General features: G+C 37.7%; 1 protein-coding gene across 1 annotated transcript in view; it reads right to left on the reverse strand.

Moving 5' to 3' along the window:
- SLC38A6 (solute carrier family 38 member 6) overlaps nt 1-15,482 on the reverse strand; it is a 49,551-nt gene that overhangs the window by 15,989 nt on the left and 18,080 nt on the right. Inside the window, exons 6-8 of the mRNA XM_015819895.1 lie at nt 10,416-10,494; nt 3,765-3,847; nt 3,219-3,277 (exon numbers count right to left, since the gene is read on the reverse strand). Of these exons, the coding sequence (XP_015675381.1) occupies nt 3,219-3,277; nt 3,765-3,847; nt 10,416-10,494 (221 nt within the window). The remainder of the gene's footprint in view (nt 1-3,218; nt 3,278-3,764; nt 3,848-10,415; nt 10,495-15,482) is intronic.

Raw genomic sequence — 15,482 nt, forward strand, 5'->3', positions numbered from 1 at the left:
AATAATTGTTGGGCATTGAGAGAACATACAGTTCTAGTATTATCAAGCTCACGCAAAATCATTAAACAACTGGGACTTTTACTTGGGAACAGAACTCGGCAAACAAACCAGAATCAAGTAAAATGTGTGTTACAACAAAAATACCTATGGTGAAGACATCATTTAGATACAGTGTACACGGCCATCTCCCTCCCAGACTATCTGGTTAAAATCGTTTTACAACAGACAGGATGGTGAATAAGTGATCTGTCACTGGACCTGCCAAGGAACTGAGACATACTGGATGCAGGTAAGCCCAAGTAGGTATTAATGAATGGCAATTTAGCTCACAGAAGGTTGCTGAGCTTGCAGAAGATTATCATCTCCTAGACTTGGCAAAAATATTTTGGAGATCTTGAAAGATGCTGCCCTTAGGGGGAGATTTTGACAGCTTTGAAGTCTGATTTTTATCCTATAGTTCAATTCCTTAATGGACTTGTTGTCTTGCACTCTGGATGGCATTTTTGCAGGACAGCCTTTATGTGATTTTTATCTTCTTAAAAACACAAGAAAAGTAAGGTCTGCCTGCAAGTCAACACAAGACAAGAGAGTCAAGGGGCACTGCTTATTATTCTACAGGGAAAGCACCGAACTTCAGCAAAGCATGCCTGCTCAGGTGAAAGGTAGAGAAGGAATAATAATGTTTAAGCATGGCTGTTATTGCTATTTCATTTGCTTTAATGTTTTCTTCCATCAATCTATCCTAGGTCAAAGAGCAACCATTTAAAAGAAAATAGGGGTGATGTGGGCATAATGAAATATATAAATTCACACATATATAAATAATTATTATCACTCTATTCTGGTTTTACTTGTACCTATTTGATGCCCTCTCCCAGTTTTCTTTACACGTCAATGTGACTGAAAATTAAAACAGCATCAGCATGCATGGCACTCAATTATTACTCTAGTGATTAACATGAGCCACTGAAAGCCAATCTTTGCACTCAAAGGAAGATAAATAGGTACAGCGATAACCTCTTACTAACAGTCAAGTAGTAAAGTAATCTTACCCAGGCCCATGGGTTAACTACCCAAAGAAAAGAGGGGGGGGCTAATAATTTCTTTCAGAGTTGCTTGCTTTGGAAGGACAGTATCACAGAATAATGGGGGACAATCTAGCAAGAAGGAACATATGTGCAATGGTACTCCTGAATATATATGGTAGTGGAAGGGAAAGGGAGCAGAAGAACAATTCACTAGTCCTTATTCACTCTCTTCCAGAGACCACATGAGCATATCTGTGGATTTAGCTCTTAGGGTTTATGGATTCCCTTTTCAATTGAATAGAAGGTATTTTTTGCACCCAAGGATCAGCAACCTTTCTGGATTATGGAAGTATCTGTAATTTTGACAGCATATGTAGTGGGTTCATGTAGTGGGCCACATTAAAATAGCCTAAGAAAAGGGGAACAGTGACAAAAAAGGAAGACAGTGATTTTTTTTTACATCTCAATGTTCTTCTAATTAAAACTATTCCCTATAATGTAACATATTATAAAGTTTCTATTTTCTCTTCCTTCCCTACCTCCAATATATATTCTCAAATTGGGTTCAAGATATTTTTTTTTACCAGCTGATCTTTTTGCTAGGCATTTTGCTAGTATAATTGCTTGCATTTATTCATATTCGGAAATCTGATGCACAAAATCTCATGAGATGATAGTGGTCATACCTTGTGATCACCTGAGATTTTTCTGAACCTGTGAATTCTGAGGAATTGGGGTTCTGTGTGGAATGAGATCCAACACTCCTAGGTGGTGAGATAGGGAACAAGCCGCCACTCCCAGGGCTGACTTTCCTTTTGCATGCATTAAATTCTTGCTGGTCACTTTGTTCCTGTGTTTCTGGAGTTTGTTGGCAGCAGATAGAGGACACTTGACAGATTGGATGTAAAAGATAGTGAACTCTTCCTTAAGGAAGAGCGTGATGCCACAAACCTAGCAAGAGGCAATGATACACCAACTCAAGAGACCATCTCTCAACTTGGCCAATGTGTATAAATATGTCCTATCCCCAAAGCCCCTAACACTAAAAAGTTTTGGCTGGCAGGGCCTAGGAAAAGAGTCTTCTCTGCTGTGACCCATACCCTATGGAACATCTTGCCCCCAGAGGTGAGGTAAGACCCATTCTCCCACGCGTCAAGATCTGGCTCTGCCAACAGGTATGGGGGTCTAAGAATGGTATATATTCCATGGGGGTGGTTGGTGTCTTAAGGGCACTCCCTCTGCCTTTTTTTTTAAACCTCTGTAACTCTTATCTCTTTAACTCTGTTTTTAATACTGTTTTGAACTATATCACTTGTCATGGTTTTTATTTGTGAACCGCCCTGAGTCACTTAGATGAGATGGGTGGTATATAAATTTGATTAAATAAATAAATACCTCCAAGATATAGATGGCACAGTTGTTGCCAGCATATGCTGGAACTTTTAAAACATATCAATTGCTTGAATACACATTTGTGGGCCCTGCACATAGAGATGTTGGTTTTGAAGATAATTCATTTCTAAACCTATCCTGAAATGTATCCATTTCTACATATTCTTTACTGTTGCAGAAATCACAGTAGAAGTAAATCTAAACCAAATGCACACCCTTACTGTTTTCCATAGATCACAAAAGAAGCGATGAATGTAAACATCAGCACTGAATGACCTATTTGACACAGAGACAGCAGACTAGGAAGAAAGTGTTTCTTTCAGTCTGAAAGAATAAGACCTTGATATATTAATATGGATGTTAAATTTCTCAGAAGAGTTCTGCTGCTTCTTGTGCTTTGTGCTATTAAACTAACACGTAAATTCAATTTATTTGGAAAAGATGACATTTTCTTCTGCGCAAGTTGCAGTAAATGGTGGTTTGAAGTAAGGATGAAAAATTCCATCCCACGCAGACTAATATTTTTCATTGCCCTGTCAGCAAAAACAAATACACTGTACTGCATTTTACAGTCCAAAAAAATTAACAATGATGTTTTTTTCATATTCCTGATTTTTTAAGCCAAAAAACTTACCTACACACAAGGAAACACATACACTGCATGTAAAAGACAGGAGAAGGAATACTTTGGTTTTAAAGACAAATTTTTTAAAGACAGACATCTGTTTCAAAGGAATTCTGAAATCGTTCAAAATAAAAAGAAAATATAAGCTATGATCTGGATTCTTTTTTACTTACCACAAGAGCAAAGTACACCATAAAGAAAAATGATAAACTACTTGTGTAGCCAAGAAAGCCTGTAAAATAACAGTAAAAATAAAAGACAATTTATAAAGAAAGTGATCCTGGTATAAGGTTAAAAGAATTTCACATTGTAGGTATGTTTTTCATTATAGAGTTTGGTGTCTGGGGCTTAAAACTCCATCAAAAACATTCCAACTTGCCTGTCACAGACCATTTATGTAGCTTTACAGCACTGAATTAGAACTGGTCTACCAATAATGGCACACAATAAGTAAATGCAGTTCTTTAATGTTTTTCTGTAAATGTTTTATTTTAGTAGAGCAGACAAAATACTGGGCAATCTAACTAATAGGTTAACTAGGCAAGTCTGGAAGGCAGACTAAGTTGCAAATAAATCTACCCTGCTCAATCTTTCCTTAATGTATTTAAACTCATATTAAGAGCCTCTCTGACGTCTCTCAATCAAGCTGCTATTAGAAAAAAAAGTTGGCTGCCAACAGTAAATTACACAATAGGAATATCGTCTTTAAAATTACTCACCAATTTTAGGAAGAAGTGCTAGAGGGAAGACGATACAAACTGAGGTAATCAGCAGCAGTAATCTTCCATCAAGATACCAAGAACTATTAGAAGATATAATGCAAACAGTTTCAATATGTCTTCACCTACATACTGAGACTTGTATAGCGGATAAACAGATAAAGATTAAAATCCATATTAAGACGTATTTATCAAGCTAGTTTATGTTTTACAAAGCAGTATGAAGCATCTGAGTTTTCAAGAATACCAAACAAAATAACATAAAAAGGAGAGAGGTATGTGCTTGTGTTATTCCTAAGCAGACAGACAGACAAACATTAGAAAATTCTTGCTATCAATTTTTGATAATGTCGGTCCCTGAGAAATCCTTTCCCTGGATGCCTATCAGCCTCTTTTCCACCTTAAAAAGTAGTTTAGTAAAAAAGCAAATAAATAAGAAACTAGGATGCTATAAACTTCTTGCATCGTATTTATTTGCAGCAATTGCTTTGGAGCTCACTAAAACAACATTTGGATAATAAGGAGCACCCCAAGTAGCTAATTTGTCTCTTTCATTTTGTGAAACTCTACTTTTATGAATAGGGAGATATCCTATGATAGCCATTTTGTGAGTGGGCCCACAGTGTACTCTCAGAACTCAAAATGTGTTCTTGGCACAGAAATGTTGCTTAACCAATTCAAATTAAGAGCCCACATTTGATTGCAAGCACGATCTTTTGGAGCAGAAGGTATTTTACGCACACAGTGGAGCAGGGATAAAATGTCTCCTACGTGAGGTGGTGTATTAACAAGAATATTATTAAAATAGAGGTCTCCAAATTTCTTAGAAAATGACACATCACATATCTCCTACCACCTTGAAACCAAACATTTTCTTTCCTTCCTTGATTTGGCATGCAACTATCTGTTTTTCATTTATAAGCATTTCTTTTATTTTAAAAATCCATTGCAAAAAGGTATATGTGAAAGTTCTGCTCCATGATAGATTAATTTAAGGAAATACAAAGCTCATGGGAACAAGAATCTCTTTTTAAAATGTTATTTAGGCAATTGGGAATTCTGCCCTATCAGCACTTAAGTCTTTGGCTGATGTTGACAAAAGCAAGAAAGATGCTTCTTGCTTATACAGCAATTTAAAAATATTTGTTATGGAAAAAAAACAGTATAATCAGAGAAGGTAGCAACTCTCAAGGTTAGAACTATGCTCTCAAACTCTCTCTAAAAACTGTCCATAAATTAAAAAAAAAGATTCCCTCTAAAACAATGGTGGACTGATATGATAATTTAATATACAATTACTCTGGCCAATTATATTAGATCCTATATACATGGCATCTAATATATTTATCCTATATGGTTAAAGAATGAGCAATGAACATTTTTTAATCTGTTTCGGTGATAGTTCTTTTCCTTTACAAGGATTTCAACACCATGTCTCCAAAACATTTTCTTTGGCTATTCAGGCCAACTGGTATAGAGGATTCTCCAATAAAGAGTTTATTCTTCAGTGTATAACTTTTGGCACAGCCAGATGTCTTCAGCAGACCTGGCACATTCTGTTGAAAATGTCAGATGGGCTAATATTTAGACTTCAGTTCTTATTCTATATAAATCTGTATGTATGCCTTTTGCCAGAGGTCCCGAATATTTGTGAGCCAATGGAACTGCGAGAGCACATTATGAGTATTCTTAAAACAGTTGCCATGGTGGGAAGAATGCAAGATTCCCTCTCACCAATAATGCTTCCGGTTCCCCTGCTCTCCTTGGTTAAAGTTAAGGCCACAGGAGTACTGTTTTCCATTGATGCACACAGGGGAGCTGGCTATTCCTTTTCATGATAAAGAAAGAATTATTACTGGAATCAGTAATCCACTTCTGTGTGCATATTTTAGCCATAATCCCTTGCAAATTGCTACACCTGATATTGTGTTCTTTGAATGAAAAAAAATCACTATCCTAGGATGAATTGAACATGAATGCTAACACTTTTTACAATTTATTTAGATTTTCTTTAAAGTTAATTCCTCTGTAACGGGCTTCTCGGCGCCTGGGAGGATGATAGTTTCCAAAATATTACAACCACATAACATCTACATATTCTTCCTTCATCATGAAAATGAATAGTCAAGTTCCTGTGTGCATCAACATTTTATTAGTAAGATGGTCAAGAAAACACCCTAATCAACATGGGAATAAGTTGGACACTAAAATAAGCATATCCAGGTACTATGTTTTCTGTAACATAAACAGTTTCCCCTTTCTATAAATTTACTTAAGGAAGACTCAGAATCCTGCCAATACGTGGCTGCTAAGGGCTTGAGAATTACCTCTGAAAAATAAGGATCTGTCTATAAAACAAAGGACCTAATTATAAGCAAACTCACTGATGCTACTTTCATTATCAGGTCTTCTGCAGAGATCTAAAACATCACCTAAGTTCATCATTTGAACACGTTCATAAGGAAATCTCTCACTACCACCAGCCTGGAGTCAAAATCATTACTTGCTCATCCTCAATGTCTGGGAAATCTCACACCTTAAATCCATTGGAAGATATAATTTAGAGTGCAGAATAAAAAACAAAATTTAGCGCTGCCTTCCTTGCTCTTTGTCAAAGAACTGTAACAATGGGACTCTTATCTCAAAGAAAAATACTATATATAGCAGGTTGGGCATTGATTTGGTAGTAGATAATGTTGTGCCTATTTGCTGCCTTGCCCAGCAGAATTGGTACACCTGCACAGGGATATTTTCGTCTTGACATTCTTATGGTACTCTTAAACTTTACTCATAATCCCCAGAGCCATGGAGTCCTTTCTGATCATTTAACAAGTAGGCTAATGTTGCTCCTGTGTTTATAGAAACCACTGCTTGAGCTGTATTGTCATTTGTATTCTCCACTTCCATCATTTTATCCTAAGGTTTTGGCTTTCTCTCCCCTCTTCATCCCTGTAATGTAATGATGTTACAAGGGTAACAGGAGGATGCTGGAATTTCTCATTGAAGTGGAGCTGGGATTCATGTATTACAGGGGTAGTCAACCTTGGCTCTTTTATGACTCGTGGACTTCAACTCCCAGAATTCCTGAGCAAGCTGTGCTGGCTCAGGAATTCTGGGAGTTGAAGTCCACGAGTCATAAAAGAGCCAAAGTTGACTACCCCTGAGTATTATCTCACCAACAAATAGTCCCTTTCTTTCTTAACAGTATTTGGGGAGGGGCTTTTTCTCTTGTCACACTCTTCTTTTTAATTTCTCTGTTAAGAATTGGTTGAGTAAGTCCAGCATTTTCCTCTACATCTGGCATCTACTTTGAGGTAGCTCGCTTTCTCCTCACACCTTTGTCTGTAGAATAGGAAACAGTTGGCCCTGATGTGCTCACCTGACCCCTGAGAGCCAATAGAGGAAATTCATATTATTCAAAAGAGACAATAAAAAACCTAGGAAGGAAACAAAAAGACTAGAACACATTCCCTCCAGCAGCCACTATTCAGATAAGCAAGGATCAATACCAAATAACTATCAGGCAGAAAATAATACTCTATTCCAGGAAAACCAAGGAAGAAGCCACATCCTCACAAAACTGGCAAGGCAAGCTACTATATATAAACAGCAGCAAACCAGCAAACCCCATGGTCACTTGCATTGATGATGCTATCTAGTTAGATAATGACACATCTGCAAGGAAATAACCATGCTGAGAGACCACTAAGGACTCTACAGTTCAATCCTGAGTTACATATATTCTCTTCTAGAGCAGTGGTTCTCAACCTGTGGGTCGGGACCCCATTTGGGGTCGATCGACCATTTCACGGGGGTCGCCAAGCAAGGCTGTCCGCCCTTTTTTTCCCCGCCATTTTTTTTGTCTGCCATTTTTTCCCCCCTTTTTTGGCGGGTGCCTTACCTCCCTTGGGCTGGGCCAGCTGGTGGTCGGCCTGCTCTGTCTCTGCCGCTTGCCAGCTACGCCTCGGCCGGCGCAGGGGGCGGAACCACGCATGCACGGTGCTCCCGGGCAGGGAAAGTCCTCGACTTATGACCAGTTGGGTAGTCCTCGACTTACGACTGGTTTAGTCCTCGACTTACGACCGGTTTAGTCTTCGACTTACGACCGGTTGGGGTCGCGGCATTAAAAAGGTTGAGAACCACTGTTCTAGAGGTATAAAAGAATCTGTTGTAGCCTTTCTGGTTGCTGGAGTAAGCTGCCACTTCGTACTGAGCCATGATGATGCTGTGGTTAGTATGCAGTATTGCAAGCTAACTCTGCCTGCAGCCAGCACTTCAATCCTGACCAGCTCAAGGTTGACTTAGCCTTCTATCCTTCCGAGTTTGGTAAAATGAGGACTTAGGTTGTTGGGGTCAATATGCTGACTCTGTAAACTGTTAGAGAATGCCGTAAAGCACTATGCAGCTATTGCTGTTGCTACTGTCTCAGTCTCTTCTGTGGTAGAGTTGAGTTGCTGTAAAGGGTATCTAGAGCAATGGTATTAAACTGACAATTTTGAGCTTCCTTTTTGTTCAATTCAGGCCATCACCCAGCAGCTTTGCTGCTGTTTCTACTGCCCTAATGAGAAAGGGATCTGGTTGTGCTGGAACAGCATATCCATAATTCTTGAAGGACTACTCATATTAGAATCACCTGCTCACCTCTTAGAGGTTGCTTATCTATTTGATTGATTGACTGATTAATATATATGGCCTCCTATTTTGTGGCATGCAACTCTGGGCAGCTAACAGTAATGCAAATACAAGTAATAAAAACATGGTGTCTTCCATTGTATCTGTGAAGTGCTGGTGACATTTGATTGCATTCACTAGAGAGGTGCAGGACTTTGCATTGCCTAGTTTTCCCAATCTCGGGAATCTTTTGGTTCTGTTGGCTCTGTGGCAAGGAGAGGAGATAATTACTTTCTTGTGGTAGACTGTATAATCATTCACTCTTTTATTTCTTTTTTCAGAGTTTGGGGGGGGAGGGTTGAGAAGGTTAATTCTGATGCTTCTTCCAGGAAAACAGGAAGGAACCCTTTCGTGGCCTTGCCCTCTCATGAATAGGGAGTCATCACATAGTATTAGTTCTGTCAGTCCAATGAAAATACTTCTGCTGCTGTTGCCTTTTAAAAAAAAAACTAAAATATTTTTAATTGACTTACCATTCAAAAAGTATATTTTTAATGATAAAAGTTCAAATTCATGAAACCAGAAGACTAGAAAAGCAACCAAATGATAGCCTTAAGCTATTTAATTGTGCAAGCAGGAACAAAGGCAGCTTATTCAAAACAAGAGCAACACTGGAACATTTTTGTCAGAAAACTAAGCTGCACTATATGTGTGTTTATATATGTGTTCTTCTGTGTGTGTGTGTGTTTGATTTTGAGTTAATAGTAAAGATATAGTGAACACAGCTACACAGCCAAATTGGAAGAATTATAAAATAAATATGAAACTGGAACAATTCCCGAAGGCAACGCTAGGAACTACTCATCAAAAACAAAAATATTTAAAAATGTTGGTACCTGCCAAATTTTGCTTAGCTGATTTTAAAAAAGGTTAATACAGTAAAATGAAAAGAGTAATTTAAAAGGTTCAAGCTGAAGCACAGGTTCAGTTCTTATGTTTTATGCCTAGTGTGATTCCTTTGGCAAGTGACAAAATCCAACAGAAATTAGGTTTCATTTTGGTAGTATTTTATTTTGCAAAAGGGAAAAATATTCATGTCAAATTCTCTCTGTATGAAATGTATGGGATGAGGTCACCTTGTGAAGCCATCAGTAAGGAAAACAGAAATACAACTTGGGGCTGTTTCTACAAGAAAAAAAAGAATCTATTGGTTTCTTTTACATGAAGTTCCACAGTTGATCTAAAAGACAATTAAATAAGGCTTGCATACATCAGACCTTGAGTTAGAAAATTGAATTTTCCAATCAGAAAGGGAAACAATGGAATTCTGTCCAGCTGAACAGGAAGAGCAAGGTAATGGAAAAAGCACTCGATGTAGCCCCAGAAAAGGGTTTTCAATAAACTTCAACCTCAGTTTATATAACTATTAGACCCAATCTATTCTTCAGATAGTTTTACCCCTAAGAATTCTGGAATCTTTGCTCGAAATATCTGGAAGACTCTAAGTTGGGAGGACTGTAATAGCCATACTACTTCAAAGAATGTATGCATGTTTCAATGCTTGTCTATTGAAATGTAAAAAAAGGGACACGTTAGCTATGCTTCTTGCCTTATTATCCTGATTTCCTAATGTACAAGGACTTTTTAAAATATGCAGGTGGAAAGATGAACACATCTAATCATCTATTTTCAGCCTGAAACAGTCCAGTTTGGGGAAAAATTGTTGTCACATAGTCCTGCTGAATTTGCAAGCTCACTCCAATAATTCCTCATTTGGCACAAATAAGAACAAAATATTTTTATAAGATTTGCAGATATAAAAGATGCTGACAGCAAGCTATAACTTGCAGGCTCCTATTAATCACTATGGACTAAGTCAGCAAGGAATTACACTTGTGAAGAACAGATCACATTCAGACTGCAAACTGGTAAGCACAGGTGTGGACATCTGCAAAGTCCCATCTATCTTTTTTTTTCCAGAGGCATGCAAAGGAAATGATTGTATTTCCCCTCATGGAATAATTTTAAATATCTCCTTACCCACTATGGTCTCCATTCAGAAGTCCTGCAATAGCGCCAGGAAGTTCGGATTTAAGAATATAAAGATAAGAAGACATAGCTGCAAATATAGAACCAAACATTAGTCAAGTGAGATACTGGCCATTCTACATTTGAACCTATTGGTTCAAAGTAAAGGGGAAGAAAAAGGTCTAAAGGTTTCATTAAACTGTGTGGCACCACCAAAATAACCCAATTGTCATCCGTCACAAATTTCTGATGAAAGTTCAGATGTGCTTATAACATGAACACATTTGTTTAAGAAGCAACTGAACCATGAATTGCTCTGTCTTTGAATTAAATCCTAAAACAATCTTTTCTAACTTGGTGTCTGACAAGTTGACCTGGACAAGAAGTTCTGCTGGAGATGCCTGGAGTTTCAGATGCACACATCAAGAGGCATCAGATTGGGGAAGGTTACTTTATGTCATTTTATTTTATTTTATTATTTATTTATTTATTTATTTGATTTCTATAGCTGCCCATCTCAGTAAATGATTCTGGGTAGCTTACAATTCAAAACATGTATTACTATAAAAAAATTAAAAAACATTTTAAAATAATAAAAGCAGTAAAAAATAAAATAAAAACAGTAGAGAACATTAAAACATCTAATTCTTCACTGCTTATACCATATAGATAAAGTAATGCCATTTATTCCTACAAGAGATAGGAAATTAAAGATGCAGCTAAAATCAGCTTGTGACATTGATTATTCATCACTGAGGCTCATGAGTTATTGCAACAGATTCTATCTCTACCCTCTTTGTCGTAATGATGGACATTTTACAAGTACATCAATAACATTTGAGTTTTGTGACCATCAAGATTTATAGTCTTCATTTAATGCCAAGTTTTGTTTTGTCATTTGCACTGGAAAACCAAGGCATTTGAAATCCTTGGGAAAATACTACCCAGATATAAACCAGCTTATTCGTTAAGGAGTTTTTCATGGTTTGTGATAATAAAATCATACATACTTATGCTTTGTTATTAGATTAAAACAATAAATGGCAGCTCTAAAATTTTGCAGACTTGAAATAGTTAAAGATTATATATTTTGAAATTGCATGAATATAAAAAATGGATTGCATTAAACCAGAATGTCATATACCTACAGCAAAGTGAAATTAAAAATCGTTGTGAGGTCACTAAATAAGGAAGTATTCATTTACTGAATCATAGAGGTTCTCCAAATCAAGCTGACTTTCCCAACTGACAAATTCTTAAGAAGACCTTTTATTTAATTTTGCAATTTGATCCTTTTTTCCCAAAAAGAAAATACGATTAGATGTTATAAAGGCACATAATCTGAAAATTATGATGATATCTAAAGATAAAACTGCTATTTTCTGATAGTGACTAAAAGGCACCAACTAATGCAAAGAGGAATTTAAAAAAAAAAATAACAGCAAATAAATGTGAAATACTTTTGTTGCAAAATACCTTTCTCTAATTTCCATTAAGTAGCTATATTGTGCATATCTTGAATTAAAGGATCAAATACACCACAAATATTTTTTTTAAACCACATCAGCTTTTTTTAAAGCCTTCAACTGATTTCCAGATCAAATTTCCTGCTAATATACAATCTGTCACTCTTTCCCATGCATGTATTTTAGCCTCTGGCTAGGCATTTGATCATTTTTATCCTTTGTTGTGTGATTGACTCTTTTGTTTCCTAAACAACAGAGCTACTCCTTTGAATACCTCTAAAAAAAAACCTTCAATTTTCTATTATACTCATCTGTCATTATATAAACTAAAAAGTATGTGTCTATCTCTCATATACAGTTTTTTAGAGACAATAAAGAAAATTAATGCCAAATTAATGAATATAATTTTGCCCTTAGGCTTTCTTAAGGAGATATTCCTTTTTTTGGCTGCTCATGAGCAAATGAGTGTGTTTTATCCACAAAAGGAAGGAAGGAAGGAAGGAAGGAAGGAAGGAAGGAAGGAAGGAAGGAAGGAAGGAAGGAAGGAAGGAAGGAAGGAAGGAAGGAAGGAAGGCTACCATTCAATAATTTGAAACAACATGCTCATTACCGTTTACTATCCTAAATCATAATATTCACAGCTGCCCTGTCATTTGCAGAAAGAAGATTCAAAAAATAGTGCAGCTCTAATCTATATGGGCTTATTATTCTAACTGCCAACTGAGAAGTAGTCAGAAATTAACTTCCCTTTATGTGTAATTTTAAATAATTATCAATGTATTATTGAAGATGGAATGTTAACCTATACACTGCACAAATTAGCTCTTGTTTAGGTTTTCAGATGAAAGTTTTATAGGCAAATGTTGGACTGGTTCTTACTGATGATGAATGCTGGATCAAATTGTTTGCTTTTATGTATCTGTCCTCTAAGTCTGATTTATATATGATCTTAAATTTGCTTTGTTTGCCCTCGTGTTAGCATGTTATGTAAATCCCTTCACATGCTAATTGGGTCACTTTAATTTGCTCAGCAAATTTAAGTTTAAAATATATTTGCATAATGCTTAATTCTGCTCCACTCTGTAGATTTATGATATCTTTTACTCTATTTGCACATGAGGGGTATCAGTGCTTCTTTATTAGCTTTTAGGACCAGCACATTCCATCCTTATGTTTTTCTAATTCAGCTTTCATTATACAATTACTTTCCATGTCTAAGTCCTTTTGATGCAAGGTGTGCAAATGAGTTAAAGATGAGTTTGTAGCCTGTATATTTTCAGTGAGTTTGGTGAAAGCAGAACTCCTACAGTTCCCTCATCCCCAAATTCTACAGCTGAGACATGGGAATGTTAAGCCTGCTGCACTTTGCTCCTGGCAATTTTGAATACATTCACCATCTCTCTAATGCTTAGGATCAGTATGTCAAATATGGTATCAATTATGTTTGTTTCCCAACATGGCTCAAGGTCAGAATGTCTGCTTTTCCATATACTACTTAGAATTCTAAGCTGGTAAAAGTGGATGAAGTTTGAGCTTTCTGTGCAACTCCCACTAAACTGCCCCAAACTGATTTCACATATAGTACCACAATCCCGCTATATATCTCCTGGAGAGCCAGACAACCCTAAAGCAACTTAGTGTGCAATGATTTTTTTCCCCAGTAATAGAATTGGTGGGGGGACCTTAAGGCTGCAACAATGAGCTTATTTTCATAGATCAGAAATTGACATGTAGACACAGGTTGTAATTCTGTTTCTGATCCTATGAGCTACCAACATATAGCTATACCTACCATATGTAACTATAACTGTACCAACTATAACAAGAAACTTCCATTAATTGACCTGGGTACTCCAGAGAGAAAGTGTAATAAAGCATCTAGTATGATTTAAATAACAGCAAACCTGAATCTAATTTTGAAGGACTATTCTCTTGGACTACTAAGCCAACTTAACATTTGTTAATGTTTGTTATTTATTTATCAAGCAGTGATGCTTTTACTTACAATTTCCTCTTTTGAGCATGAAAAATTATGTCATTGTTTAAGAGCCATTTTAATGACTAGATAACAGAATAACAGAGTTGGAAGGGACCTTGTAGGTCTTTTAGTCCAAGCTCTTGCTCCAGCAGGAACCCGTATACTATTTCAGACAAATTGTTGTTCAATCTCTTCTTAAAAACCTCCAGTGTTGATGTGTAGATGAGTAGAGAGTATGAGCAGCGATGAGTCTAATGTAGATGAGCAGAGGCACCATTTTTTCAGACTAATGGAGAATACCATCTACATGGTTCTTTTAGGAGATTCCTACCTTATTTTCTGATAACTTCCTCTTTTAGAGATTAACATACAAGAGAATCTACTGTGCTTGATTAAACAGTAAGGAAGACTTAATAAATAAAATGGGAATAGTAAATTGTTGTTGTTGTTAATTGCGAAGTCGTATCCTACCTATCGCGACCCCATAGACAATGTTCCTCCAGGTCTTCCTGTCCTCTACCATCTTCTGCAGTCCATTTAAGCTCACGCCTACTGCTTCAGTGATTCTATCCAGCCACCTCATTCTCTGTCGTCCCATTCTTCTATTGCCCTCAATCTTTCCCAGCATTAGGCTCTTCTCCAGTGAGTCCTTCCTTCTCATTAGGTGGCCAAATTATTTGAGTTTCAACTTCAGGATCTGGCCTTCTAAAGAGCAGTAGGGGTTGATCTATTCTAGGACTGATTGGTTTGAACACCTTGCAGTCCAAGGGACTCGCAGGAGTCTTCTTTAGCACCATAGTTTAAAGGCCTCAATTCTTTGGCGCTCAGCCTTTCTTATGGTCCAATTTTCACATCCATACATTGCAACTGGGAAAACCATGGCCTTGACTATACGCACTTTTGTGGCAGGGTGATGTCTCTGCTTTTTAGTATGTTGTCTAGATGTGCCATAGCTTTCCTCCCCAGGAGCAAGCGTCTTTTAATTTCTTGGCTGCAGTCCCCATCTGAGGTGATCTTGGAGCCCAAGAAAATAAAATCTGTCACTACCTCCAATTCTTCCCCATCTATTTGCCAGGAATTGAGAGGGCCGGATGCCATGATTTTGGTTTTCTTAATGTTGAGTTTCAAGCCAACCTTTACACTCTCCTTCTTCACCCACATCAAGAGGCTCTTTAGTTCCTCTTCACTTTCTGCCATTAGAGTGGTATCATCTGCATATGGCGGCGGCCTGGGAGACGGCCGCTGCCGCAGCATTGGACCGAGTCGTGCCTTTGCGTGCTGTATCCCGGGCTTCAGACCGGGATACAGCACGGAAACGGCATTGGTCTCATTGGTGAATGATCTCTGGAGGGCCCGGGACAGGGGCTATTCCTCTGTCCTAGTTCTTTTGGACCTCTCAGCGGCTTTTGATACTGTGGACCACGGTATCATGCTGTGGCGTTTGGTGGAGTTGGGAGTGGGGGGCACCGTGATGCGGTGGTTCTCCTCCTTCCTCACCGACCGCACGCAGTCTGTATTGGCAGGGGGGCAGAGGTCGGCCCCAAGGCCCCTAACTTGTGGGGTGCCACAAGGGTCGGTCCTCTCCCCCTTACTGTTCAATATTTATGTGAAGCCGCTGGGGGAGATCATCCGTGG

This window comes from Protobothrops mucrosquamatus, unplaced genomic scaffold (assembly GCF_001527695.2).
Source record: "Protobothrops mucrosquamatus isolate PMUCROS unplaced genomic scaffold, P.Mucros_1.0 scaffold1014, whole genome shotgun sequence".
NCBI classification, from domain to species: domain Eukaryota; kingdom Metazoa; phylum Chordata; class Lepidosauria; order Squamata; family Viperidae; genus Protobothrops; species Protobothrops mucrosquamatus.